General features: G+C 48.4%; 1 protein-coding gene across 3 annotated transcripts in view; it reads right to left on the reverse strand.

Moving 5' to 3' along the window:
• Nucleotides 1-26,888, reverse strand: part of TSPAN5 (tetraspanin 5) — a 154,236-nt gene that overhangs the window by 17,118 nt on the left and 110,230 nt on the right. For 2 of the 3 annotated variants that reach the window (XM_045536857.1, XM_045536855.1), the window contains exon 2: nt 10,649-10,699. The exons of the other annotated variant lie outside the window; for it this stretch is intronic. In XM_045536857.1, the coding sequence (XP_045392813.1) occupies nt 10,649-10,699 (51 nt within the window). The remainder of the gene's footprint in view (nt 1-10,648; nt 10,700-26,888) is intronic. 3 annotated transcript variants of the gene reach the window in all.

A 26,888-nucleotide genomic window follows, 5' to 3' on the forward strand; every position in this document is an offset into this window, starting at 1 on the left:
CGTTTCTCAGGGCACAGGGGTTGAGCCGGAAGCGGAAAACTAACACAGCAGCAGGACCCGCCACAAGCACCTACAAGTATTCCCAAGGACCAATTTCACATCACGATTCCCTCTTGAGTTTCAGGCGGGACTCGGTCAGGCCCAGATCCTAAAGCCCACATCCGCGGTCTGTGCTGCCGGCTGTTGTAATCCAGCTGCTAGGGGTACCTCCTGCCTTCTTTGAAGAGCTGGGATTTAAATGAGTTACAAACCAAAGGCTACTCCCTCACTTTCAACTCTTATTCTTCTACCCTAAGACGAGCAAAGGAACTGGGAGGAATTTCACTTCCCCACAAACAATGCCACTGATTTACTGAAATCCTCCCTCCCTTAAGTATGATACCCCGTCAAATACCACCCAGGACCTAGGTTGGAAATTATGAGATTACTTCAAAACTGTGGCCATATGTGAGCCTGAAACCCAGTATCACCAATATTTTATTTCCTTATCTTAGTGAGTTTGTTCTGAGCTCTTCCATCCAAAATACCCCCAGAGTATCATGGTTATAGTTTGCTATAAAGTCTTACTATTAGTTTGTTTTCAAAGTACTCTCAACCACCTGGAGGAACAGGAAGTACTCACTCATCTGATTTTATACTAGAGGAAAAATCAGAGCAGTCTGGTGACTAGCTGAAGGTGACCAAACTATTGATTTTTTGCAGCCAGAACAGAATGTCTAGTCCAGTATCCTCCCGCCAAGTGGGACCGTGTTCCTAGCACTTCCCAGTCAGCACTAATCAACAGCTGCGTTTAGGAGTTTTAAGTTTTACTCCATTTTAAGGCTGTGGGAGCACTTGGAGAAGAGTATTTTGTTAGGTTTTTCTGTTTGTTTCCTTTTTGGGGGGGATGCCAACTGAAGAACACTAATAGGATATTCATAACAGAAAATACATACGAGAAATTGCTAAAGGACTCTTAAAATGTAAAGCTTAAACCTAATAAAAGAAGGTCAAAGGTTTAAATGAAGTCACAGAGGAAAGGCTGAGAGGTTATTTAAGCAGGTAGGAGGCTGTGATATTCGCTGACTTCAGAGGTGACATCACAGAAGGCAACCACGCCCTTCCCAAGACCGCACAGACCAATGCTTTGATCCGGGTTTTTTGTTTCTTAGGCTTCCAAACTCTGAACTACTGAATACGCAATTCCAGGGGGAAGAAGGTTGGGGGAAAACACGGCAGTACTGAAACCAGTTCTCTGCACCATACGCACAATGCTGGGAACAAACTTGCCAGAGACGCTGACGAGATCTAAGCGACAGTGGTAAAGCCAGTGCTGGAAGGAAGCCACTGCACCCCTTGGGATGCAGTCAGCCACCACAGACATTAATATATGAAGTCCCCACGTTCCCGACCTGCTCAGCCAGGGGGAGAGGGGACTTTGGCAATACACGGTCCCACCCTTAAAAGTTTCAAAGTTAATTCAATCACGGGAGAAGAAGGAGACTCAGCTTCCTTGCCACCAGAAAGAAGAGGTGGCAGAGGTGGAACTGACAGAGAAAGGCGTCAGCTCGTCACCGAGAGGCATTTCTACCACCACCAGGTCCCCACGTCGGATCAAAGCCCGCTGCCCCGAGAAACAAGGGCTTCCGCTCACGGGAGCTGACGCCGTGAACCTCTGTCTACAGTGCTCCAGGAGGGCTCCCAACTGGATGGGAAATTGGGCCTTGATGACCTTCAGGCTCCTTCCAATGTTAACTCTACTCTATGACTTCACCATTTCTAACGGGCTTTTTATTTGTGACTCACACACAAGTCCCAGCAAAGATCAGATTGTTCCCAAACACTCTGCCAGCATCCACGGTTGTACGCATGGAGCTTACTAGATAACAGGGACAACTGCCTGGGCAGTGCAGGACAGCAAACATACCTGTGCCTGAAACATCAAGACGATCCCTCCCCCAGCGACCAAAAAGCATGATCCCGCTGTCAGCAGACTGAGATCGTTCGCACTCTCTGGGTTTAATTGGGAGGATGCTTAGACAAACTCATGCTAATACTCACTCTCCCTAGCCTGCAGAGGTAGTTTTAATTGAGAGGACTTCAACCGTCTCCACGGAAACAACGCTCATTGGGGAGCTTAGCTGGACTGTAGATTCCCCTCATCTAATCCTAAATTCCGGAAAAGACAAGCTGGACACAGACACTACTGAGAGCTATGGGGAACGAATGTTCTGCAAAGCACAGGATGGACTACCGAGAACTTTATTGTTAATGGACTGGGAATATCCCCAGGTAGTTTTCAGTTGAAAACTAACTCAAGTTCCCCCCCTCACCCGAAATCCTTTTATTTATTTAATTTAAAAATGTGTACATTTTAAAGATTTTATTTATTTTTTTTAAATGGAATGCTTGTTGCAAAATTTTTAAAAATTTTCACATTTTCTTAAACTATATTGCATGTATTTGGCACGCACGGCATGATGTTTTGAAGAGCGTATGCACCGCGCAATGACTAAATCTAGCTCATCGACACGTGCATCGCGTCACACAGTCACTTCTGTGGTGAGAACACTTTACATCCACTCTGAGCATTTTTCAAGAATACAGTATGTTACTCACTATAGTCGCTCACTCAAATCTTGAAAGACGAAGTGTGAAGTCGATGCCCAGTGACCAGTTTCCCCCTGGGATCTGTGCAAAGTTTGCAGTCACGGAAGTGCACGCTCTACACTGCTCCTGGCTACACGCAGAGCTGAAAGAGCGGCCGAACACGTGCCCGGCAACGGTGACTCTGGATTACACAAATGACGGGGACCCGACAGCTCAGCCTTCTGCTGTCGGAAAGACGGGGTCTCTCCCCGGACTTTCTCATTTTGTTAAGCTCAATCTGACACGTGAGTAAGAAGTACTAGTACGTGCCTGCCGAAGAGCGATTATAATTAAAGGTTGTAGTTGACAAGAAGCTGGAAGAAAAAAAAAAAATCTAAGATTACAGTTAAGTCTGCCAAGCGATTTGAGACAGGCACTCGGAGTCCCAGTAAATCCTCAGGAATGTGCAGGAACAACACCAGCAGGCACCTGGCCTTCTGGGAACAGCCTCCCCCCGGCGAGGGCTCCCGCTCCCCTGCTCCGCAGCGCTGGCGCACTGTCACAGGGTCCCTCGGCCCCAGCGAGGGCTGAGAAGCCCAGATTCCCTTCCTGGGCGGCCTGGATTACGACAGGCATCTCCCTCCGGTGGCCTGGAGCCCTGAGAAGCAGAGGGTGTGATTCTCACGTGGCAGAAGTCAAGTCTGCGGGGAGAGGCAGAAAGCCACACGCCCAGGAAGAAACAAAGAACAAGAGGAGGGAGGGAAAATTCTGAGAGCAGGATAAATTCCAGCAGCTCCTGAGCCTGTCCTATGGTTCTGTGCTACACCAGGGTCCCTTGGTTGCTCTCGCGGGTTCTATCTGGGTCTTCATCTGCATGTCTGGAGTCCTGCACCACACAACAGCTCTGAACACACTAAGCTTCAGCAGTGCATGAGTGTGTACGTGTCGATACACACACACACACACACACGTGTCCAAAATTAAGGCTCACACTTTATGCTGGGAGGAAAAAATGTCTTGTGGGCATGGGGAATAGACAGGAGAGAGGGAAGTGCTGGATTTTAAATGGTCACTTTATCCAGGTGGCTGAGAGTTCACGTCAACGTAACAATTAAGCCGGTATAAACAGTCTTCATTCCTGTAAACGCACGACCCATTCAGCACCATCAATGAAACTAGCAGTTCCGGATGCAACTTTCAGGTGCTTTGTCTATGTTACTGACAAATAATATGCAAAACAGTTTAAGCACCAATTCTCCATGTAACCGTGAGTGTTCAGCCCTTGAGTTTAGATACCAACTTTTCAAAACTCAAACTTACTGAGAAACATAAATACACAATGACGTCTGGCTACTCTCCTCTGCGCCCAGCACTGCTGCTTACGCGAGAAGTGCACACACAGAGCCTGGCGTCTGCCACCCACAGTAAGTGCTTACCCTGCTCCTGCCGGATCCAGGCAAAGCACAGGGGTGACAGATGTCAAGGGTACTGGACTTTGCAGATGATGTCAGAAACTATCACCCCATGAGGCTGAATCTGATTGGAATGAGGATGAATGGGTGAGGAGCAGAGCAATTGGCCACAAGGTCACATGCTCTTATTTCCTTCAGCCATTTGTTCTGGTGGACGTAAAAGTGAGACTCTGAACAGCAGCAGAGACAGAAAGAGAACGAGAGAGCCAGAGGCCAAGACTGCAGGTGAGGAGAGAAACAGACACAAAAGAGTACAGATTCAGAACACTGTGTAGGAGAATTCCCATACTTATAGTTTATTAATACATCCATAAGACCTGCTATCAATGAATAGATTTGTAAGAGTTCTTCAATTTCACACTGTAAGCTCATTGTCTGTATTTTCCTTAGACCCTCAGTCTTTTCCTCTCCTGCCTCTAGAGTCCACAGCTGCTACTGCAGCAGGCAGCAGAGGCAAAAACAAACTGCCCGTAACACACAGTGCTGCTATCAACACCAAACGAACACCAGTCAACTACGAAAGTTGAAAGAAACAAATACATTCAACAAATTGGCCACTCCCCAAATTGGCTTTTGGACAACTAGCTCTGGGTGTATCAATTTGGAGCCTTTAAGAGACGATCCTGCAGTGAAAAGAGGAGATTTACCACTATCCATGAGGTACTGGGCAGCATCTCTCAGAGCTTAGCAAAGAGACCACTATGTGTCTAAAAAGAAATAAGACACATTAATGGTAGAGGTCAGAAGCATTATTATTACTGTAACCGAAGTTCAGAGAGCCCAGAGCAAAACTGTATCCATGTGTATCCACCTTGGTCAAGAGAGACTGATATTCCAGCCACTTAGAGAAATCTGCTCTAGAGTCGGGCAGAGAGAGCATTCCAGACCAGCCTCCTCCTGCACACACCATCCTGTACAGCACTCAAGCCCACGCGGCTCACCTCCAATCTCCCCGGGATCCTAGACACAGAGTCAGGTACCCGGGACAAGGGCTCGTCTGCAGACAGACAGGACCCTGCAATACAGACTACCTTGTCTTGAATCTCAATTCCACTACTTATTACTCATGTGATCTCAGGCCAGTTACCTCATCTGCCTAAGCCTCAGTTTCCACATCTGTGAAATGGTCCCCTGCATCATCAGGTTATTATGAGGATGATAGATGTCTGAGTCCATTTGTGTTGCTACAAAGGAACACCTAGGCTGGGTAACTTACAAAGAGGAGTTACGCTTTTGCAGGCTGCACGAGAAGCGCGGCACCAGCATCTGCTTCTGGTGGGGCCTCAGGTTGCCGTGGCGGAAGGCGGCCGGGGGGCAGCGTGTGCAGGTCACACAGCGAGAAAGGATGCAAGAGAGAGACAGGGAAGACGCCGGGTTCCTTTTAACAACTTGCTCTTGAGAGAAGGCTCGTAGGAACTAATAGGGCAAGAACTCACTCGTTACCATGAGGACGGCACCAAGCCACTCCCGGGGGATCTGCCCCCGGGACCCAAACACCTCCCATGCGACCCCACCTCCCACACTGGGGGTCAAATTTCAACTTGAGGTTTGGAGAGTTAAATGTTCAAACTACAGCAATGAACAATCCAAGTAAATCCAAATGTGATGTTAAGTGCTCGACACATAGTAAGAATTCAATAAAAGTGCATCACCCTCATCACCATCATCATCATCACTACAAGAGAACAAGAGGAAGACTCCAGCGCTGCGGACACACCTGGAGGAGCGTCTAACCCCACTGCCCCGGAGAAGAATCCACTTGGCTCTGGGCATCTGCACCCCCTGAGCCCCTCTAAGGAAAGCTGGGCCCGCACCTGCTGACCAGGCCTCACGGGGTGACAGTCAACTGACTCGCTAATCAGAGCTTCTTTCTTGGGGAAGTGGAAATAATCGAAGACACAAGGAGAAACAGCAGAGGGGCAGCCATGAGCAGTGAGGGCCAGCAGCAGGCAGAAGCCCACCAGCTCCAGCTCCTCGTCGGCACCTCGCCCACTCAGCCATCCCTGGAATTCAAGCAGCGTCTCCCCCTCCGCTCTGCAATAAAGGATTATGTTCCGAGTAACTATGTCTTCTTGAAAGAGGTTTCCATGCACGCACAGAAACAAAAAGGCAAACAAAGCCCCAGAAGGGCTCCACACCAATCAATCTCAGGACCGTCTGTGGTTTTTCTTCTCCGCCAGCAGAGCGGCCTCTGTGCGGCACCTGGCAAGCGTTCGCTGCTTCTCTCAATCCACGCAGAGAAGAAATACAAAAATAGAACGAATAACCCCCAAGGTCTGGGACTCTTCTCATTTGCACGTTCTAGCACATTCCTTCCAGCTGCCGGAGGAGAAGCGGAGAGACAGGCACATGAAATGTGTGCCCCAAACCAGGCCAGATGGACCCCTCTGAGACTTAAGAGACTGGGTCCTGATACGCCCACCCCTCCATAAACCGGGACCTCCTGGGGTGGAACTGACAGCGATTTTCCCAGAGTTAAGAGGGAGAGAAGAATTTCCCTACTGAGAAAGGGTGACAAGATATGACATTGCAGGCCAGCTGTGGTGGCTCACGCCTGTAATCCCAGCACACTCTGGGAGGCCGAGGCGGGAGGATCACTTGGGCTCAGGAGTTTGAGACCAGCCTGAGCAAGAGAGAAACCCTGTCTCTACAAAAACTAGAAAAATCAGCCAGGCATGGTGGCGCATGCCTGTAGTCCCAGCTATTCGGGAGGCTGAGGCAGGAGGATCCCTTGAGCCCAGGAGTTTGAGGTTGCTGTGAGCTAGGCTGATGCCACGGCACTCTAGCCTGGGCAACAGAATAAGACTTTGTCTCAAAAAAAAAAAAAAAAAAAAAGTGACACGATATGACATTTCAAAGACATTGCAGCCACTCAGAAAGGGGTGGTGCTGGAGAGGTAGAGACGTGGCTTTGAACAGTGTCCACAGCAAGACCACGTAGCGACCACAGGGCCACAGGGAAACCCGCCCCTGAAAAAGCACATCAAAGACTCTCAGCCGCTCTGCAAAACCCGAAACATCCATCTGTCTCAGGAACCGCTGCGAGGCCGGAGAGAGGACTGGGAAGGTGAAGAGACCGTGTCGCGGCCTGAGCGGCCCAGGGAGCTGTGAGGGCGCAGAGAGATGCACGTAGAAAGGACGAGCGGCTTCAAAGGCACACGGTTCCTTCCCATTTTTTCTTGTCAAAAAGGGTCATCAGTGAGACTCAAGTAATCCTTTTTTGCAGATAAAATACGGCCATGACCTGCCTTTGAGGACAGGAGGGGCAGTCGGCTCTAGGTCCCCGTAAGACCCCACAGTCAAGCAGCTGCAGGACAGAGTGGCTGTGCCGAGTTCCGTCCGCTCGCAGGCAGGGAAGCCGCAGCCCTGCACGCGCAACAGGCAAGCGGCCTGCGTGAAAGTCCCCAGGTGCCCAGCCATTCCCCAGATGTTTCACCTGCATATCCAGAGGACACAGCTAGGAACATTCCAGGCCAGGTATAAAGTTTAAACTGAAACGTTTAACAGAAGCTCTGTTACGGGCTGAATGTTTGTGTCTCCCCAAAACAGTCACATAATTTAAGCCCCAGCCCCCAGTGGTGTGAGAAGCAAAGAAAGGGCCTGGCTGAGTGCAAGTGCAGTTTGCAGTGCTGTTCTGGACGTGTGAAGCTTCAGAAGCCACGGGGCATGTCAGTGTAGACGCTGGGCAGGCCGTGGCTACGTGGGTCTGGGGTTCAGAGGAGGTCGGGGTCAGAAGTGTTCATTTGGAAGTCATCAGCGACAGACGGCGCATAAAGCCCCCAGCCTGGATGAGCTCTCTCACGATGCGTGAAGACAGGGAGGAGGTTGCAGGACTGAGCCTTGGGTACCTTAGAGGTCAGGGAGGTGAGGAGGACCCACAAAGGCGGGTGAAAAGGCCCCGCCTGCGAGGTGGGAAACCAGGGTGTGGGACATCTCGGAAGCCCAGTGAGGAAAGCGTGTCGCGAAGAGAGTAGTGAGGAACCAGGCCTTAGTCCCTGCTTTACTGATACGGGTCCCTGAGTGCCTGGAAAAGGTGTTTCAGGGCCCAGCATGCGTTCAGTAAGAAAGTGCCAGGGTCAGCTAAGGCCCCCGGCTGGTCCATCAGAGAAACGTGAGGACACAGTGTGTCTACAAAGACACGATGCAGAAGAACAGTCTGAGCAATGACAAGCAGATGAATTGGAAACTGCTTGACCGATGACATGCCAGGGCACACATAAGTGAATGAGTGTCAACCCCAGAGGAAATTTCCAGTGCCATGTCACTGCGCTCTGTCCTCAGCCTGTGCAATGTATCAGCAGCTCTTATCGGTGGCAAAGACACTCGGCTGCAGTCGGAACCATCCAGGCGGCTTGTTGAAACAGAGCACCCCAGTGCCCACCCCAGACCTCTTCAGTCACGGTTTCCCCGGGTGGCACGGGGCCAAAGGGACAGTCTGACTCAGGGGAAGGAATCAAGGGAGGAGGCTGAGCAAAACGTGTAGCTGAAACCAAGCGGAGCGGAACGGGGAACAGGCTGGGTGACAGGTTTGTGCCCTGGGCTGTCTTGGCAGTGGAGAGGTGGGCTGACATGCCACCGTGGACACGGGCAGTCCCGCATTCCACTCTGCAAATCAGCCATCACGTGGATGGGGCAAACCAGCCGGCTCTGCAACCGGCTTGGGACTGTCAGTGACCAACAGTGGATCTCAGCTGCGCTGACACCAGGAGACACCAGGTGCTGACACCTCTGCTGCCTCTACTGGTCCCTGCTCACAGAGTCCTGCTACGCAGGAGCCGGTGACCTTGGCCAGGTAACTTTCTGTCGCAAGAGAGATGTTTCTATTTCCTGCTAGTGGCCCTGACAAAGAAGGGACTGCTCTTTCATCCGTGCCTGCGAACACGCCACCCCCCTGCGCTGATACACGGATGACATTGCCAGTTTTAGGAGTTTGTGATCTTATCAGAGACATGAGAGACAACTGATGAAACAGAAAGATAATTGTATCTCATAAAGAGAAGACCAAAAAAACTTCAAAATGACCAACCGCTGTTTATTGCTAGAATAGACAATTAGCTCACTTAAGGCCTTCCAGCATTTTTTCAAAGCAGGCAGAAATGGACTCTTATTAAAGGAGTTATAAAAAGCTGTGTTATCTGGCATTTAACCAACCTGAGGGCTTCTGACAGGGGAACCTCTGAGATTCCGCAAATCTCCAAGCTCACCACGGGATGGAGCAGAAGCCGATCGTAATCCGAGAGGAGACCAGTATTTAGCGTCAGAGTTTCTGGAGATCAAATCATCTCTGTCATGGGAACATCATTTGTGTCACTTGTCCTGTGGAATCACTGCCTCAAAACCCCAGTTTGCCTCAGCGACTCCGGGTTGCCGAAAGCTGCTTTATTTCCCACAAAACATTTTACATTCCGTAGAAGCATTTTGTAAATAAACAGAGGACGGTTTGTTCCAGAAACTCAGGATTTGCTTTGAGCTTTGTTTTATACAGCGGATCTGAACATTGTTCTAGATGTGGAAATTCCTCCTGGCACCCGAAGGGCTTTTGTTTCCAGAACGACTCAGAATTTCTCCTTTCCCGACACACTGACCACTTCAAAGGCCCCCCTGACTCCGGGCCAGGGTCGGGCTCAGAGGGTGAAATACCTGAGAGATACGAGAATGGTCTTCTGGGGAAATTTCAGCTAACCTGCCAGCTCACGGCAACTTTTGGCCAATCGATACAGCCCTCGCTCTTACAAGGTGGAACAGGACAAAGCTTTACTGCACAGCCAAGCGCTGGGATAGATAAACTGCTGCAGGTGATTTCCCTTCCAAAGAAGGAAGAAAAAGGGGCTCATGTTCCCTTTCAAATTGCAGTGGTAGCCTGGGTAGGGAAGCCGGGGAGAACAAGTTGGAAGCAGGGCAGAGGCATGACACAGGGGGCTGCTGTCACATGGGTGCTGCTCAGAGCACAACTGCCCAGAACGGCGCATCTCCCCTGGGACATAGAACACGCCACCCCGTGTCTCCAGATTTTTTTCCTTTTATTATTCTGTATTTCATCATAAACTGAATATTTCCTAAGACTTACAAACCAGCAGCCCAAGTCCCCATTCTCTAGCATTAATGATGAGTTCACTTGATATTCAAACAAGAATGTATACCCCACTTCCTTCCCACCACAGGCTGACAGTTTATCATACAATGCTCACACTGAAAAAAATCACTTTTTATGGCCTGAGTCGTCATCCAAAGGGTTTAAAAAAAAAAGGAAAAGAGAAAAAAATACTGTATGTAGTTTAGGGATATTTATAATCATTACTGAAATCCTTGTGCCCAAGTCGGGGAGCAGCCCAGGGAAGGATCTCTGGCCACCTGATCAAATTCCAGAGCACACTCTCTGCCGTGCACTTGTATTGTTACTTCTGTAGTTACTTGGACGCAGTGATCGACTCAGACACAATTCCTGAAGTCTTTGAGAATATGGCCATTTATCTTCCACGAACATTTTTTTTCTCGTTAAAGAACCATGATTCTTTGCACTCTGCAGTTGCCAAAGAGGAAAAGGAGATAATATATAACATGCAGCCTCTAACAACCCAAATGTGTGCATTTTCGTGATATTCGACTTACTTTTTCATTCCATGCCCACAGTCCAATTCCAAGAAATGTTATTCCCAAAAACTGCAAGAAGAAAGACAGAAAGCAAGTGTAAGTACACAGGTAAATGCCACATTTTCACTCATGTAAATAAGAAAGTTCTCGATCCATTCCTTTGTCACTGTACCCGACGGGCAAATAACTTTCTCTAAAATCTGAATATCCATCTTTACCAAGGAAAATAAATACCATAATACCCTTGCTTAATTTTTTTTTTTCACACTGGGGGTATTTACAGCTTGCTTAAAATTATTACAACATTAAGAAGGATTGGAGTCACATAGGTGCTTAAAAGTCATCCATATCACGAAGAATAAAAATCAGGGAGGATCCTGATAAAACGAAAGTTTCCAATAATGCTGAGCGCTGCCTTTCAGGGCAGGAGAGGAGACGGTGGGGCCCCGACAGGGCGGGCTGGCGTGCCTTAGGGACTGCAGAGCAGAGGCCACCGTGTGGGAGAGCTGGTGACCCTCTTTCCCATCGAGCCACTGTCAACCATCCAGCTCAGAGAGGGCACACAGAGCCCCAGCGTCCCTCAGCAAGCTCTCGATCACGCCTTCAAAAGAGAACAAGAATCTCATCAAGTCCAACAGAACCCAAAGAAAACTCCCAGATTCTTCTGTCTTTCAGAAACATCAGTTACTTCAAGTGTAGTTCAGGACTTCCAGCCCTCGTCCTGGCCCCAGCTCAGCTCCCTGGCCTCCCGCACAACACGGAACACACGAATGACACACGGGATCGCGTTCGGCGCCCAGCACCCATGCAGGGGTGCATCTCACACGCGCCCACAAACCGCACAGCTCTGTTGATGAGCGGCAGGGGGGGCGGGGGAGGGGGCAGGGGGTGTTGGGACAGGAACAGTTGACAACCAGGGAAGACTTTCCATTTTAACTAGTTCTCACTGTGTTCCATCCACTCTGAGACACACATTTCTCCCCACATTCTAACATCTCTGAAATTGGGATGGTCTTAAAATCGATGGTATCTCATAGTTTGTTTTTTCCCCCTTGATGATCCTTAAAACAATGGTGTGTTTTATTGATTAGGGTGTCACAGACTTGCTGGCCACCCACGAAGAGCTCGACCAGCAGCACCGGGTATAATTGGCCACCAGGAACGGGACATCTCGGTCCTCATCTTTATTATCGATAGCGACCCTGCATGTCCTTTCCAAACCCTGGAGAGGACAGAGTGGGCAGGCTGACAGGCAGTTTCGGTCGATGGCAGCAGCACACGCTGTTTATTTTACTAACATCTTGATCAAGTTAAACGCCAGGAAGGTTGTCCACCAAGAGGAGTGCGCAGAGAAGAAGGGAGGCTGGTTATTTTTTTGTTTTTTTTTTTACAGTTTGAAGGAAATCTGAGAACTGTCCACCTGGCAAGGGCTTCGCCAGTCACGGCAGGGAGTTGCTGACACTTTGCAGGCAACAAATCCGAGTGTGACTGAGACAACAGCAAGAACAGACTGGAAACAAAGCATGAGCTACTCTGTGGTGGGGCTGTTTTTAAAAGCACTTCCCAGAGCTCCCGCCAGTCTCTGACACCGAGGCAAGAGAGAATGCGACGTGTTCCGGGCCCTGCACAGAAAAGCCTGTCCCTGGTTTGGCAAAAACTGAAGCCACCTTTCTTCCTCCCCCCACTCCTACAGGGGGGCTGCCCGAGAAGTATTTGGAAAGGTTACTTGTTTCCTGGTCCCACCAGACACGCCGCGGTCAGCCCCTCTGCAGCCCTGCTCAGAGCAGCATTTCACTTCGTGTTTCAGATCTGGAACAACAAATGACTCCCCCAGTGACCCGAAGCTACTTGGGACTCTGAGGTGCAAAAATAAAACAACTCAGCATGCTACCGTCATACGGATAGAGGCAGAACGGGACAACCGACGAGCGAATGCACAGGCTCTGTCAGGTCTAGGAAGCACCGGGGCAGCGACAGGCTGTGACTTCACTCGCTGGCATCACACTCATCCAGTGACGTGGCCAACCTTCCAGTGCCGCAGCTTCTCCTGGACGGACGTTTGGCTGTTTCCCCCGATGCAGCATTTAGTCGCAGCGTCATCCCAAGCGACGGTGGGACGCTGTGGCACTGGGCGCTGCTGAAGAGCATGCGACGTGTGACCACGGAGGACGCCTGCCCAGTCGCTGCCACCCACCCACCGGTCTTTGTCACTCGCCACACGTTGTGCTTGGCGCTCTGTATGCGATGTCTCTCGAGCTTCGCAACAATTTTACTTTGGAACAGGCACTATTATCGCTCCCTCTTCAGGAAAGAGGAACATGAGGCCCAGGGAGTTTCAATAACTTGTTCAGCCTCCAAGTCGGGCAGCGGAAACTCAAGCAGGAAGAGTCAAGTGTCACCAGTCCTGGAAAGTTCCCGCTTCCCCCGGGACGCAGACAGCGGAGGCATCCAGGCTGGAACGGCATGGCACACGAGGGGGACATCACGCCTTCCTCTCCAAGCAAGCAAAGGGGGTGTGACCGGGGGAAAGAGAGACAGGAACCTCGTCTCCCCGTAAAAACTGGCTGCAGAACACAAGTTCCCCACCCTGGTGCCAGCAATGGGGCGAAGCAGAAGGACCCAGGAATTGAATGCAATGGTGGGTCCACTTTCTCCTCTTTAATAAAGTTCTCCCCTCTCCTCTGGGCACTTGGAACAATTTTTTTCTTTCATGAACCATATAAATAGCTTGGGAACCGGTGGCTTTCCAGAAAGAAGAGAGAGACAAAAAATAAGAGATTTAAAGACTCACAGACAATTTCCTTTACCATCTTGCTCCTGTGTTTCCTGCTTTGAAGGTACATTTCCAAACAAGGGTTTAAGGATTTGGAAAAAGAACACAACTTGAAGTTAAGGAAAACACTCGATACCTGAGCAAGCAAGCAGCGCCGACGGAGCCCGGGCCTGGGCTTGACACATACCTTCGGTGCTACGTCACCAGCAATGTCCTCCCCGCTACTCTCAGGCCATATGTTTTGTTTTAAAATCAAGTTGTTCCAGCTCCAAATAATTAAACAGAGAAGAGCCAAAAGACAGACATGCACGCAGCACTGGAGGCAGATTCAGCTTCCCCTCCCCACCTCCCGAAGACAAGAAGACCATAAACCACCAAACGGACCTCATTCTGAAGCCCAGGGAGGCCCCCTTACGGGGAGAACAGCTGAGAGCTCTTAAAGTCAACCCTTTATTCTCTGGAAGCACAAACGTATCTGAGGCATCTTTCCACATGGCAATATATGCAAATGTGCACTGCAAATGTTTGTCAACCCGATTTTTGATGCTTTAAAACAAACAGTAACTTTGCCAAGATTTGCTGAATGTTAAGTAGGGCTAAAGAACAGCCATGTGTCACTCAACGATGGGGATGTGTTCTGAGAAATGCGTCATTAGAGGATTTTGCTGCTGGGTGAACATCGTAGACAGATGGCGTAGCCTATTGTTCCCAGGCTATAAGCCATACTGCGCTGAATACTGTAGGCAACTGTAACACAGTAGTATTTGTGTATCTAAACATGTCCAAATATAGAAAAGGTACAGTAAAAACAGGGTATTACAGTCTTACGGAACTACCATTGTATATGCAGTCCATCCTCGACTGAAACGTTATGCAGTGCGTGACTGTATCGTGTTTTATGTGAATTAGCTAAAACAGCACAGCCCAATATGGTAGCCTCGCTACTGTGCATTTGACATGTGGCTAGCTCAAACTGAGGTGTGCCGGGAAGTGTAAAGTATACACTGGATTTTGAAGACTTCATATGAATAAAAAAGAATATAAAATATCTCAATATTTGCTTTATTATTGATTACATGTTGAAATAACATTTTGGATACACCAGGTTAAACAAAATATATTAATTGCACTTATTTCATTTTACCTTTTAAATATAGCTACTGGAAGATGTAAACTCCACATGTGGTTTGCATTGCATTTCTAGAGAATAGTGCCGGTCTCAGGTATCCCACGACAATCCTGTGCATTAGATGTTGTTATTATCCCCCATTTTATGATAAGTCTTAGAAATTTTAAGTGTTTCTCCCAGTATCATATAGGTGCCTGAGCTGGGCTGCTTAGGAAACCTGAGTCCTCAGCCCAAGTTCAAAATTATTACGGTACTTTCCTAATATGTGCACAAAATGTTTGTCCACAGAGCCAGGAGGGATGGGGAAGGGTAATGTTCCTTTAATACCTAGAAATGACAAGTGTGTTTTCCTGCCTGGGGGTTGGCCAGGTTCTCAGTGGAACCAGAGGGAGGGGCAGCGATGGAGGCCTGCCATCCTTGGCAGAGCAAGAGCCGGCAGACCTGACCCTTGGGAACAGCTGGCGAGGACAATGGCCCCAGGACGTGATGAAGGTGACTGGGCAGCTCTGGAGGGACACATCTGTCCCCTTTTCTCTGAGGCCTACAAGAGGAAGATCTCTTCCTCCATATCTGGTTGTTTTCGTCCTTGGTCAACTTCCAACATCTCGGGATGGGCCAGGGCCCCACTCTAACTGGTACAAAAATGGATAAGTGAGCAAGCCACTCATCCATCCATCATCCACCCACCCATGGTCTTCAACAGATCTCGAGTTCCCACTCTGTGCTAGATACTACTTCTCTCTTGGGATAAATGGAGATAAGAGAACCCGTTCCTGCCCCCAGTGAGCACACAGTTCAGTAAGAGAGAGAAAATATCCACATACTCAAAGAGCAAAAGGTAAAATCGCCCCAATTGCTACAAAGGAGATGCAAATGAAGTCCAGGAAGACTGCGAGGGAGGATCTGACCCAGAGACCCACAGGAAAGGCTGCCCTGAGTGTGGACTCCGAAGGATGAGAGTAAAGGCAAAGAAAGGGGCAGAGTGTTCCCGGCAGACGAAAGAGAATGTGCCAAGTCCCCGTGGTGACAGGAGCGGGGCAAGCAAACAAGCCAAAAGGCGACCGGTTGGAGTGCAGAGGACGGGCAAGTGGGAAGGCTCTGCAGGTTTGCAATCAGAGATGCAGGCTGGTGAGTCACCCTGAGGAATCCAGTCACTCCCCCGAGGGCGACGGGAAGCCATTCAAGACCTTGGGCTGGGTGTGGGTTGGGTGTGGGTTGGGCGGGCTGGGCAGGCCTTTATCAGGTTTGGGCTTTGGAAAAATGACGACCTGGGCTGCAGATAAGACTGGAGAGTCCAGAGTGGACCCACAGGGAGGTGACGGTGGCAACAGAGGCAAGACCTGATCGCGTCCTGGCTGGGAGCGTGGTGGAGTGGACAGAGCTGAAGCGACTGAGGAGCAGAAGTGCCATTTCCAGTGAGGACTGGACGTGGTGTGGGCAGGGGGAGGAGAGGGGGGTGTTAAGGATAACACCCGAGCTTCTGGCATCTTCTGCATGGAGACTACAGCCCTTCAAAATTCTGAACTCTTATGTCCTGACAGAAATAACTCACGGGTGCTAATTTCCTAGCTAGCCTGATGTACTGGCATTTCCGAAGGACAGTTTTCTTTTATGCGTATTTTGGCTGCTATCTGAATTCTCTTTGGAGCAAATTGTGTACTTTAAAGAATGAATTATTTAAAAATCTATATACATTTCCACACTCCCTGATCCTTTTATTCATAAAAAGAAGTGGTTATATATGGTGTACATCAAGTTCATAGGCAACTCTTAAATTAATACTTAGCAATCCTCTCTGCTTAAAAAATAAGATTTACACCACTGGCATCTGCTTTAGCAATTTGCAAGGCAAACATGATAGAGGAAAACAAAAATCAAGTCAAACATCTCACTTAAATTGGAGTCTCAAAAATACCTAAATAACAACGGAAGGGGAAAAAACTGGCATTCTGATGAAGTGTTAATGAAAATTTTAATCTCTGCCTGAATAAACAGGAGAGATGCATTTAAAATATTTGGCGCAGAAGGGAAGGAAGAGAAGAAGGGCCATTAGGAAAGATGTATTTTCCTGAAGCTGAAACACATGTATTTTTCATTATATACTTTCTGACACTTTAGTCTGAACAACACTCCAGTCCTGGCAGGGGTGGGTGGGATAGAGCAGTCCACACAAGTGTGCCAAATACTTATGTTAACAAAATAAATGCCTTTATGGAGCAGGGACTTATTTATTTCACGAATTAAAAGCCTCTGGGCATGATTCTTGCCATGGCAAAGGAGTAATCCTGAGCTAGTGGAAAACTCAATATGCAAAAAGTCAATCCCGGTTTTGCCACTGGGTCCTGGCGTCCCAGTCCCAGTTTGTACATTCCAACATTCGGGATTCTCATGGCAACATGGCGTGACTGATAAAGCTCACACTTGTAAACAGGATGTTCCCCACTGGAGCCAGGGTCAAAGTCTGTCACCTCACTTCATCCTCCTCCTCCGTGTGGCCTAAGTGCACCCTGCTTGCTGAACCCCGACTCCAGGGCGTCACAGTTCCTGGATCTTGGGATCTTCACTCGTTTGGCAAATATTTATTGAGCAGCTACTGCAACTGAAGCAGTCATGTAGGAGCTCTGGATACGTGAGGCGACAAAACAAAGTGTCAGGTCCTGTGGGGCTGACATTCTAGCTGGGGTGTGCAGAGAAAGAAAGGCAATAACAGGAAACATACCTGAGTAGATTGCACAGAAGGTGAACAGGTGAGAAGTGCTGGGACATGACAGCAGTGTCAGGGGACGATCGTGTGGCAGATGCCAGCGGAGGCCCTGCAATGTGGAAGTCGAGCAGACTAGGGAAGTCTCCGTTAGGAAAGAGACACAGAAGCAAAACCACGAGGGCGGGGAAGGGCAGCTGTCAGGAGCCAGGCTGCGGCACAGGGAGCAGTCTTGGTCCCGGGTGCGGATCCCTCCTGGATGGTTTGCTGTGTTCTCCAGGCACCGAGCTCGCACTCTCTTGAGACCGGTCAGTTCTCCGGGAATAGGTTAGTTCTCCCGAGAGCAGGTTGGCGTAAAGTGAGGTTTCTCCCCCACCCCATTCAGTCCCTCTTCACACACGTCTACTTCCTCTTTGACCATCTGTGTCACGTTATGACTCAGCACAGAAGCCCCCACCAGAAGCCAGGGCCAGGCCTGCAGAACCCCGAGCTAAGACAACCTCTTTTCTTCATGAATTACCCGGTCTCGGGCATTCTGCTGCAGCAACACAAAACGGACCAACACAGGTCCTCAGACACAGGTAAGAGACCAGATTAATTTCCATCATGCTTTGCGCCTGTGAATTACGAACCATGCGGAACAGGCAGGAAACCAACGGAGCTCGGAGACTAACAATGCTCAGGCAGAGGGTGTCGCTGCTTTCCAGGTAACTGAGGGGAACACGAGCCGTTCTGCACCACCAGGCAAGCTGCTGGGACCCGGACGTGTCAAGGAATGCGAGCTGTCCGGAAAGCATCCAGCCGCTGTTAACATAACGAGAGCATATTACGTGGCTGGATAATTTCCGGTCGGCCCTTGTATATAACCCAGCTACACGTCCACCGAAGGCAAGAGCTGCTCTCTGCTTGCTTGTTGAATTACAGAAGTGGAACGATACAGCTAAAATGCAAGGGATGGTTCTGGAAGCAACAGCACACGGTGGAGCCTGGGAAAGGGGTGAGAAGGCGCGGGGAGGAGGCCTGTTTGGAGGTACCCAAGCATTTGGGACCTGTGTCCCCCCTTGTCCATTTCCCAGAGGATAAATGGGCTCTTTACCTTTGAACTTGCACGACACCAGCAGAAGGCCAGGGCACCCCTGGAAGAAACGTCTACAATCCAGGGATGGTCTTGTTTGGAAACGCCTTTGTTAGAGTTTGAAGCTTGACATTTTGGCAAGAACTGGTAATCCGAGATGGGAGGGGAGAGAAAACCGAGGGCCGTGTCAGCGATCAAACCATTATTCTTGGAAATCACCCAGGCAAGGCAAGCCCGTAAAAAGGAACGTGAAGACCAGCCAGCCCCTCTGGATGGAAACAAGGACACAGCAAGTTGACAGCCCGCTCATCTTCGCCAGTCTCAGAAGAAGGCAGGCCTGGGCTATGCCCTCTGCAACGCCCTAGCTAGCTAAAACCAAGGCTGACAACGTTCTGAAGGCTGAGAAGGACCGAATGATACTCAAGTGTTTCAAGCCAGAGGCAGAAGTGAGTTATCTCTAGACAAACACCAGCCTGTGTGGGACTGAGGTCCTGCTGTTTGCGCGAAATAGCTGAGCTGTGCGCTGTCACTAGTGGCAGCTTTGAAAGTTGAAAACTCACTGTTTTTGTGCTGAAATATATGGTAAAAAAAAAATCTTAGGCACGATTTAAGGGCTAATGCAAATAAAAATCAAAATAGGACCACTCTTCTTTAAGGCACAAGTAGAATCGTATCATTCAATGTCTTTAATGAGTATCCTCAGGATGTGTCAGGTACCACGCTAGGTGCCAGCCACAGACAGGTGAAAAGGTGACAGATGAGATCTTTTCTTGAAGAGCTACTGGTCAGGGGGGGAGTGGGAGGGACACATAAATAAAACCGCAACTCAGTTACAGCGAAGGCAGCCATCCCAGAGGCGCACGTGGGTTGCCATGGAAACGCAGGGGCTGTGCCATCACTGCAGGGGTCAGAGGGAGCTTCCCAGGAAGTGACACTTGAACTGTATTTTAAAGGGAAGGCGAGAGACAGGACTGTCTCCTACGGTGGCAACAGCTTACACGACAGGATCAAAGCCTGGCAGCTCATCCCTTTAGGAACCTGCAGGGGTCCCAGGGCTGGAGCACAGACAGCCCCGCTTCTCCCGGTGCGGTTCCCACGCCAGCCCCAGCACCAGCACCCGGGAAGGCGTCAGGAATGCAAATTCCCAGGCAGCCGCAGACCCGCTGCAGCAGAAACGCTGGGGGCAAGGCCCTGCAAGCTGTCTTACTAACAAGCCCTCTAGGTAACGGTGCCGTGTGGTAGAGTCTGAGACCCTCTGGGCTGGAGGGCTAAGCAGGGCTCATCAGCATGGCTTACAGGTACCGTGGGTCCAAGGGACACCAAGCCACAGGAAGCCAGCTGAGGACTTTAAGCAAAACAGTGATCAGATTTGCTTTTTAGAAAAATCTTTCCAGTGCAGCACAGAGGACGAGTTGAAGAGCAGTGAGGCTGCAGGCAGCGGGACGAACTGGGAGGCTACTAATCCTGGAGAGAACACCACCAGCTGAGAAAGGAAGAGTCGGCGCAGCAGGGCGAAGACAGCAGATCAAGAGGCAGAGACTCTTCCAGGACTCGTGACAGGAGGCAGCAGGGTGGAAGGTTAAGGCCAGGGCCCTTGAATCAGCATGCCTGGGTTTGAATCCTAAATACGTGATCTTAGGCAATCACCTAGAACCTCCTTATTCCTCAGTTTCTAAATCTACAAAATGGGGGTATTAAGTTCTACAAAAATGTAAGCTCCACGGGAACAGGAATTTTTGTCTGCTTAGTTCATTTTGTATCCCCCAAATGCAGCACAGTGTGCAGCTCACAGTAGATCTTTTTTTGTTGTTTTTTTGGGGGACAGAGTTTCGCTCTGTGGCCAGGCTAGAGTGCTGTGGCGTCAGCCTCGTTCACAGCAACCTCAAACTCCTGGGCTCAAAAGATCCCCCTGCCTCGGCCCCCCAGGGGGCTAGGATTACAGGTGTGGGCCACCACCCCTGGCCCATAATAGGTCTTAAATAAACATATGTTGAATGAATGAGGGAGAATCTTGGGGAAGATAAGAAAGAGGGAGGAATCTAAGACAATGTCCAGGGTTTCAGCTTAGGCAACTTGGTAGGCTGCTGGCATCATTTACAAAGTTAGGAATACTGGAAGTAGAGAATATTTTAGGAGAAAGATCAGTTTTAGATTTTAGTTTTGGATATGTTACCCTCAAGACGGGTGTCAGACACCAATGTGGAAATACCCTGGTACAGACGTGAGGGAGCCCAGAGGCTGGACAGCAAGGTGGCTCCAAAGTCACACTCAGCTTAGAGTTCAGGTTTCACCACTTACAATGTGACCTTGGACGAGTAATTTAACCTGTCTGTCCTCCGTTTCTTCCCCTGCAAAATAGAGACAGTAGTGGGATCTGTACCACGGGGTCACCGGGAAAACTCAGTGAGATGATGCAAGCAACGTGCTTAGCAAAGTGCCAGGCACACAGAATACGCTCAGTAACTGTCACTGTGGTTACTGTTAAGAGACGAGGACCCGGATCGTCCTGGAGAACACTGAGGTTTATGGGGAAGCACACAGAGGGGACCGGAAGGGGTGACCGAGAAGCAGCAGGTGCAAGGGCAGCAGGAAGCACGGAGCAGAGGCGCCAGCCGAGCCCACGCCGCACTCAGGTGTCGGGAGGGACGGTGGCCAGCTCTACGCACGGGGGTTCCAACAGTGGAGACTGCTCGTGGTCCATGACGTTGAAACGAAAACACTGCGCGACAAGAAACCATTAAAAAAGCTAACTTCCCTCAACTCACATGAGCCCCTGACTCCAGCGCCACCAGACACTGCCCTGGTGTGGCCTGGCAAGACCCAAGATCAGCGGAGACGGACGGAAACTGCCAGAAAGGAACTCAGGGCTGGCCTGGGGTCACACCTGTATCGCCTGGGGACAGTCTTTGTCTTATGTAGGAGACAAGGGGGGGCAGGGTTATGCGATGGGTTCCAAAGATCTGCAGACTGGGTGCCAGGACACCCCAGGTGCAGAGCCAGGCTGGACATTAACTGGCTGTGTGACCATGGTCAAGTCACAGAACGATGGTCTCCTCGAGTGGAAATGGGTAGTAACGACACCTGCCCTGACCACACAGGACTGTGGCTACCAAACGCAAGGGAAGACGTCTGAAAAGAATATGCTATAGATAGACGATGAATTAAAATGCCACATCTTGCCCATCTGCTCACTAACAGAGACATACGCTGCGGTTCCTGGCCGTGTCACCTGGCACACACGCTGCCCTTAGAAATCAGCGCGTATCTGGTACCTGTTTCCACAGCACTCTGTGCTGGGAGACGACTCCCTCACGTGCCTGCACTTCTCATCAGCGAGGCACGGCTGGAATTACAAGCGAGTCTTTGTTCCCGGCTGTCTTTTCAAGAAAATCTGTACAGCAGACAGCCTTGGGAGACACAGACTGTCTCTTTACAGAGCCAGGATCAGGCCGGCTTACTGCCCGTTATAAAAACCTGGAGTTCCCGAGTTCGGGCTCCCTCTCCTACAGAACAACCCGCTACACATGCAGGCGTCACCTGGTCCTCTGGGCAGCGCCCCGCAGGGCTCAGGGAAGGCGCACAGGAACACTGATACTCTGGCTCCTGGTGTTGCTGCCATCAACAAAGCCCGGTGCTCTGCCCCAGGAGTCCGGTGTCTTCTGCCAGCGTCCATGGCTCCGTGGTAGGGTGCGTCGTTAGGTGGCCTGTGGAGTGACATCTCAGACCCTTTACAGCTCCTGACACTTAGTGTATGACTTTATGTTACGGAAGAGGGTTTGGCGTTTTCCTCCCACCCAGTAGCTTGTTCTCCAGCGCCCGCGGCTCGCTCCAGCTTGTCCCGTCAGAAGTGGGCCCTGTCCAAGCCGGATAGCTCTTTCTGGTATTTCAGGAAAACTCAACACAAACCCTCTCTGCATCTATCTATCTGTGTAAGTTTTTAAATTTTGTTTTCTGTGAGGCTTTTTTGTTGCTGTTTCGCTGATGAAATCTTTCTTTTCTAAGAAATCTAAGACACTTACATCCTGGCGGACGTAAGAGTGACTTGTTACTAAGCAGATCTCGGTACTACAATGTATACTTCTTTCATTTAAAATGTTCTCATTTCACTGTAAGTATTAAAAATTCCTAAGAAATAACTGCATGTTGCAGGTGAATTTCAGTAAACGTTTGCCTTGGTTGGAAATAAGGACTGAAGAACACCAGGAGAACGTGGCTTCACTCTTCAGAGACTATATGGAGCGAGCTGAGTGGCGTTTGCCGGTGGACTTGTGAGCACCCACGGACTCCCCACCTGCCACCTGTAGGCAAAGCCACTACGGAAAACTACATTCCGAGTCCGCTGACTTCCTGGTGGAATTCAGAATGCTTCCTCAAAACGAAACCTTCCTGATAACATCAGTAATGAAGGGCAGCCAAAAAATCATCTTGGAGAACCTCAAGTTCACATCACAATGAGAACTGCATTTTATCCCAGTGGCCCTTCTGAACTGCGAAATCCCGAGAGAAACATGCTGCCTCCTACGTGCCACGTAGCCCTCGTGGTAGCTGTCACAGAAGTCACAGTTCTGACCAAACCGAACACTCACAAAAAGAACGATGGCAGGTGCCTTCTTCTCAAGTTCCTTTTACATTTCCATACCCACGTTTAAAATCCCCTTCCTAGTTGTCCTGGATTGACGTCATCTTTCTGATGCTTTATATTCAACCAAAACCTACGACATCTTGAGAGATGAAAGCAGGACAGGGGAGCACCATCAGGAGACCCGGATCCACTGATTACCATGTGAAAGGCGGCCTAGAGGCAATTAGTCCTTTGTTGCAGATGACAAATAACCTCCACATAAAATGTTCTATACACTGAGGCACCTTTGATCCGTCTCACTGGCTCAGTGACTCACAAGGCAGGAGGGAGGGTGGGTGTCTGAAAACAAAAGGGCAGCCTGACGGCACCATTTAGTTATTTATTCTGTATGTTCAGCTCAGTTTTTCCTCTTTCCAACTTTTCATGACACTATAAAAAGACATGGAATGGATTCCTTTCAACCGAGAACATCAGCACTGCATACTAAGAAGCGAAGTACTGGCAGAACCTACATATGCCACCAAATATCAACCTGCTCTCTCCAGTTAGGTATTTTCAGCAAGGGAAATGGGCTTTGACAAATCGCGCTTTTATTTGTGCTTTTATAAAAGAGTTTATTACACGGACTCTTGGAAATTAATTTACATACAAGACAAACCATTCACAGCTTCAGGAGAGAAGGCCGAGTTCTCACCAGGCACTGCCTTGGAAACTACCCATGTGTGCACACTCTGGAATTTTCCTTTTCTATTAGAATTGTTTGGAAGAGTCTCTTGATGAACAACAGCATGAGGGAGATGAATACGCTGCACTTACTTCCTTTGGTTTAAAGATGTCCACAACTTTTTGTTCTCGGAATGAAAAAGCAGCATGGTATTAAAGTGATCTGAAGATACAAAACAATATGCTACAGGATGAACATGCTTCTAAAATGATTTATTAATTCAGATGAATGTAAAAAATCAGTATGGAAATAAAGAGCACTGATAATTTCCTCCAGTTAAAAGAGAAAGCATAAAGGGACCACATGAATTATAAATAGTAACACAGCCAAATAAGCCTGACCTCTGGTGACAAACCTTGGTTCAAATCTGGGCCCCAGTATCCACCAGATGTGACCCTGGGCACGTTGACAGGGTCCCAATTTTCTCACTTATAAATGGAGGCAGTAATAGCATTCACATAGGATTGACGTCGGTAAGTCATGAGTTAAGGTACGCATTTCGTGTACAGCAGGCACTTAATAAACACACTATCATTGCAATTAAAAATGTGATGGAAAAAGTCTCTTAAGCACAAAATAAGGTCACTTTTCAGATCAAAAGAAACTATTACATCATCTGTGCATTATTCAATTCATCCAGCAGATTTTTATCAGAACTGAAAATAGTATATACTGTGGGGAAAAAAGATTACAAAGAGGATTTAAAAATCTTTCTATTTTCCTTTTGCAAGAAACTTCTTTTCATTCTCAATGTAAGACTGCATTTAAAGCTGTTTAACCAGACAGGGTCGCCATGGGAAAGTAAACCGCTGACAGAATATATTAGGTTCACATTAATTTATAGTGGGAGCATAATGCTTATGAAAAATCAGCTGGCTGGAAGCCCACGGGTTGCCCTTGAGCCCGGCCAGCAGGGGAGTTTTGTGCAATGTGATTAGTGAATGAGGAGACCCTGGGTGATTAATTAGTGCTCCACGTCAATCCTATCAGACCGGCTTTCAGCCAGTAACGTAAATAAGCCACCTGATCTTAACTTCCTCATCTCCAAGCTGACTTCCATGTGAACACGACTTTCTCGAGCACATTAAATATTGAAGGAAGATTTTCTCCAAATCTCCTTTAAGACAAATCCTGCTTCCTTTAACACACATTTTAGCTCTGGTAAATGGCAGACTAGATGGGAAAGAATCTAAATAAGGAAGCTTGTCTGCAAATTCTCTCAGTACCGAATTAAACTCATTTCGTAAATCCGTATAACTGTTTGACGCTCAAAAGAGAAAAATCTGCCTATAGCTGAACATCTTTACACCAGAAGGAAGTCCATCAGTCTTCTGAAAAAGAAAGTCATTATAAAAACTGCACCAGTAACACTTTTCAGATTTTACTATGCAGTTATCAGTGTTTTTTTTAAAAAATCTTTTTATTGTTTGCTTCATGAAGTGATTAATAATCTGTTTTCAATAATCTGTTACCTATGATTTCTTAGATGTTTTTGATATGTATTTTATCAAGGCACTGTCTCGAGATAGATGTTGCTATGGCTGGATCTGTTAGTTAATATAGCTGCTTACGTAGTTCTCTACTATCTATTACTATTTCAGTCAAGCTTCTTAAATTAGATTAAAAAGGGAAAGAAAGAACTTTCCTAAATTAAATCAGTTCCTGTAAATGAGGTCAACCTTTGGGTAGATAATTTGTGTAAACATAAAACGGGGCCCTACTTTCTTGAAATCTCATCATCAGTCAGGCTCTCAAAACTGGGCTCAGATGGGAGGCAGAGCACACGGCAGGTCCTCGAATAATGTTGTTTTGGTCCCTGTCGCCATGTCGCTTTGTTATGATATTGATGAGGGGGAAAAAAAGATTGATTCCTGGCTGGGGCCACCAGCTGTGTGGAGTTTGCACATTTTCCCCACATCTGCATGGATTTTCTCCAGGTACTCTGGTTTCCTCCCACACCCCAAACATGTGCGTGTTCTGTTCACTGGTGTGTCTAAACGGTCCCAGTCTGAGTGAGCGTGCGGGGGTGTGTCCCCCCCGTGGGATCGCGTCCCGTCCAGGGCTGGTTCCCACCTTGCACCCCGAGCTGCTGCTATAGGCTCCATCTACCCACAACCCTGAACTGGAATCACTGGATTAATAATCCTCTTGTTTTTATTAATCTTTCTTAAATGCCTATATAGCTCAGATTTATTTCAATGTTTAATATTAGAGGTGTTTTGGTCTTTATTTAGATGTCCTTTAGTGTTTTTGTGACCAGAAATATGCCATAGAACTTAACTCTTGTTCACTGGCCTATGGTGAACCGGTTTTGTTATACATACATGGTTTTGCTTAAAGTTGCAGTTTCCAATCGAAGATGTTAAGTGAAGACTTACTGTATAATTAAGATAGAAATACTTTATTCTTGTCTATGTAATATTTTTTCATTGTAGATGCAAGGCGCCGTATGAATAAAACACTGTACATAAATACCTTCCCACATTGGATCTACAGAGCAGTGTGTACACACAAACATTTCTACAAGTGTCTTATGCTATAAAATACAAGTCTCACAGGCGAAAATCATTATTTGTTACATGTTTCAAAAGCCTAAGGTTTAAAGATATCAGTCTGGGCCTAATGAGAGAGAAGACTGATTTTCACTCAAACACTGTTAGAGCTGAAAGAGGCCTCTGAAATCCAGCAGTCATGTCAAGACACAGGAAATTGAGAATCTCCATTGGGAAGCCAGAATCCCAATCCTAACCTAGCATCATTCTCTTTCAGATACGTAAGAAATCCAAGGCAGCCCAGATGAAAACATCCGATCCAGACAGTAGTCGTGGCCAGAGGCCACCCTCTTCCAAGGGTGCACACCCAAACTCTAATGTTACGGCTTTCAGATGTCACACAAACGCAAGGAAACTGCCAGGACACCATGCTACATTCATGGGCTGATAAATGACGGTTCACAGAGTTCATGCCCTGATGGGACTTATCATCTTGCCGTGGAGATAAGTTATAAATCAATCATTAACATAAAAGCCCATTTGCAGTAAATCCCATAAATGAAACTGAGAAAAAACAGTAAGTTCTGAAAAGGCCACCAGATGCCAAGATGAGGGAAGATTTCATGAGGGGGTACACGGGCCTCGAGGGAGGGGGAGAATTCCAGGAATGGGGGTGGAGGGCCTTCTAGACTACTGTTTTCCAAACAGCAGGTCGCAACACGCTTGACATCAATTTAGTGAGTCAGGACCAGCATTTTCTTCCTCGAGGAAATGGAACCGAA

Source organism: Lemur catta, chromosome 24, assembly GCF_020740605.2.
Source record: "Lemur catta isolate mLemCat1 chromosome 24, mLemCat1.pri, whole genome shotgun sequence".
Taxonomy (NCBI): domain Eukaryota; kingdom Metazoa; phylum Chordata; class Mammalia; order Primates; family Lemuridae; genus Lemur; species Lemur catta.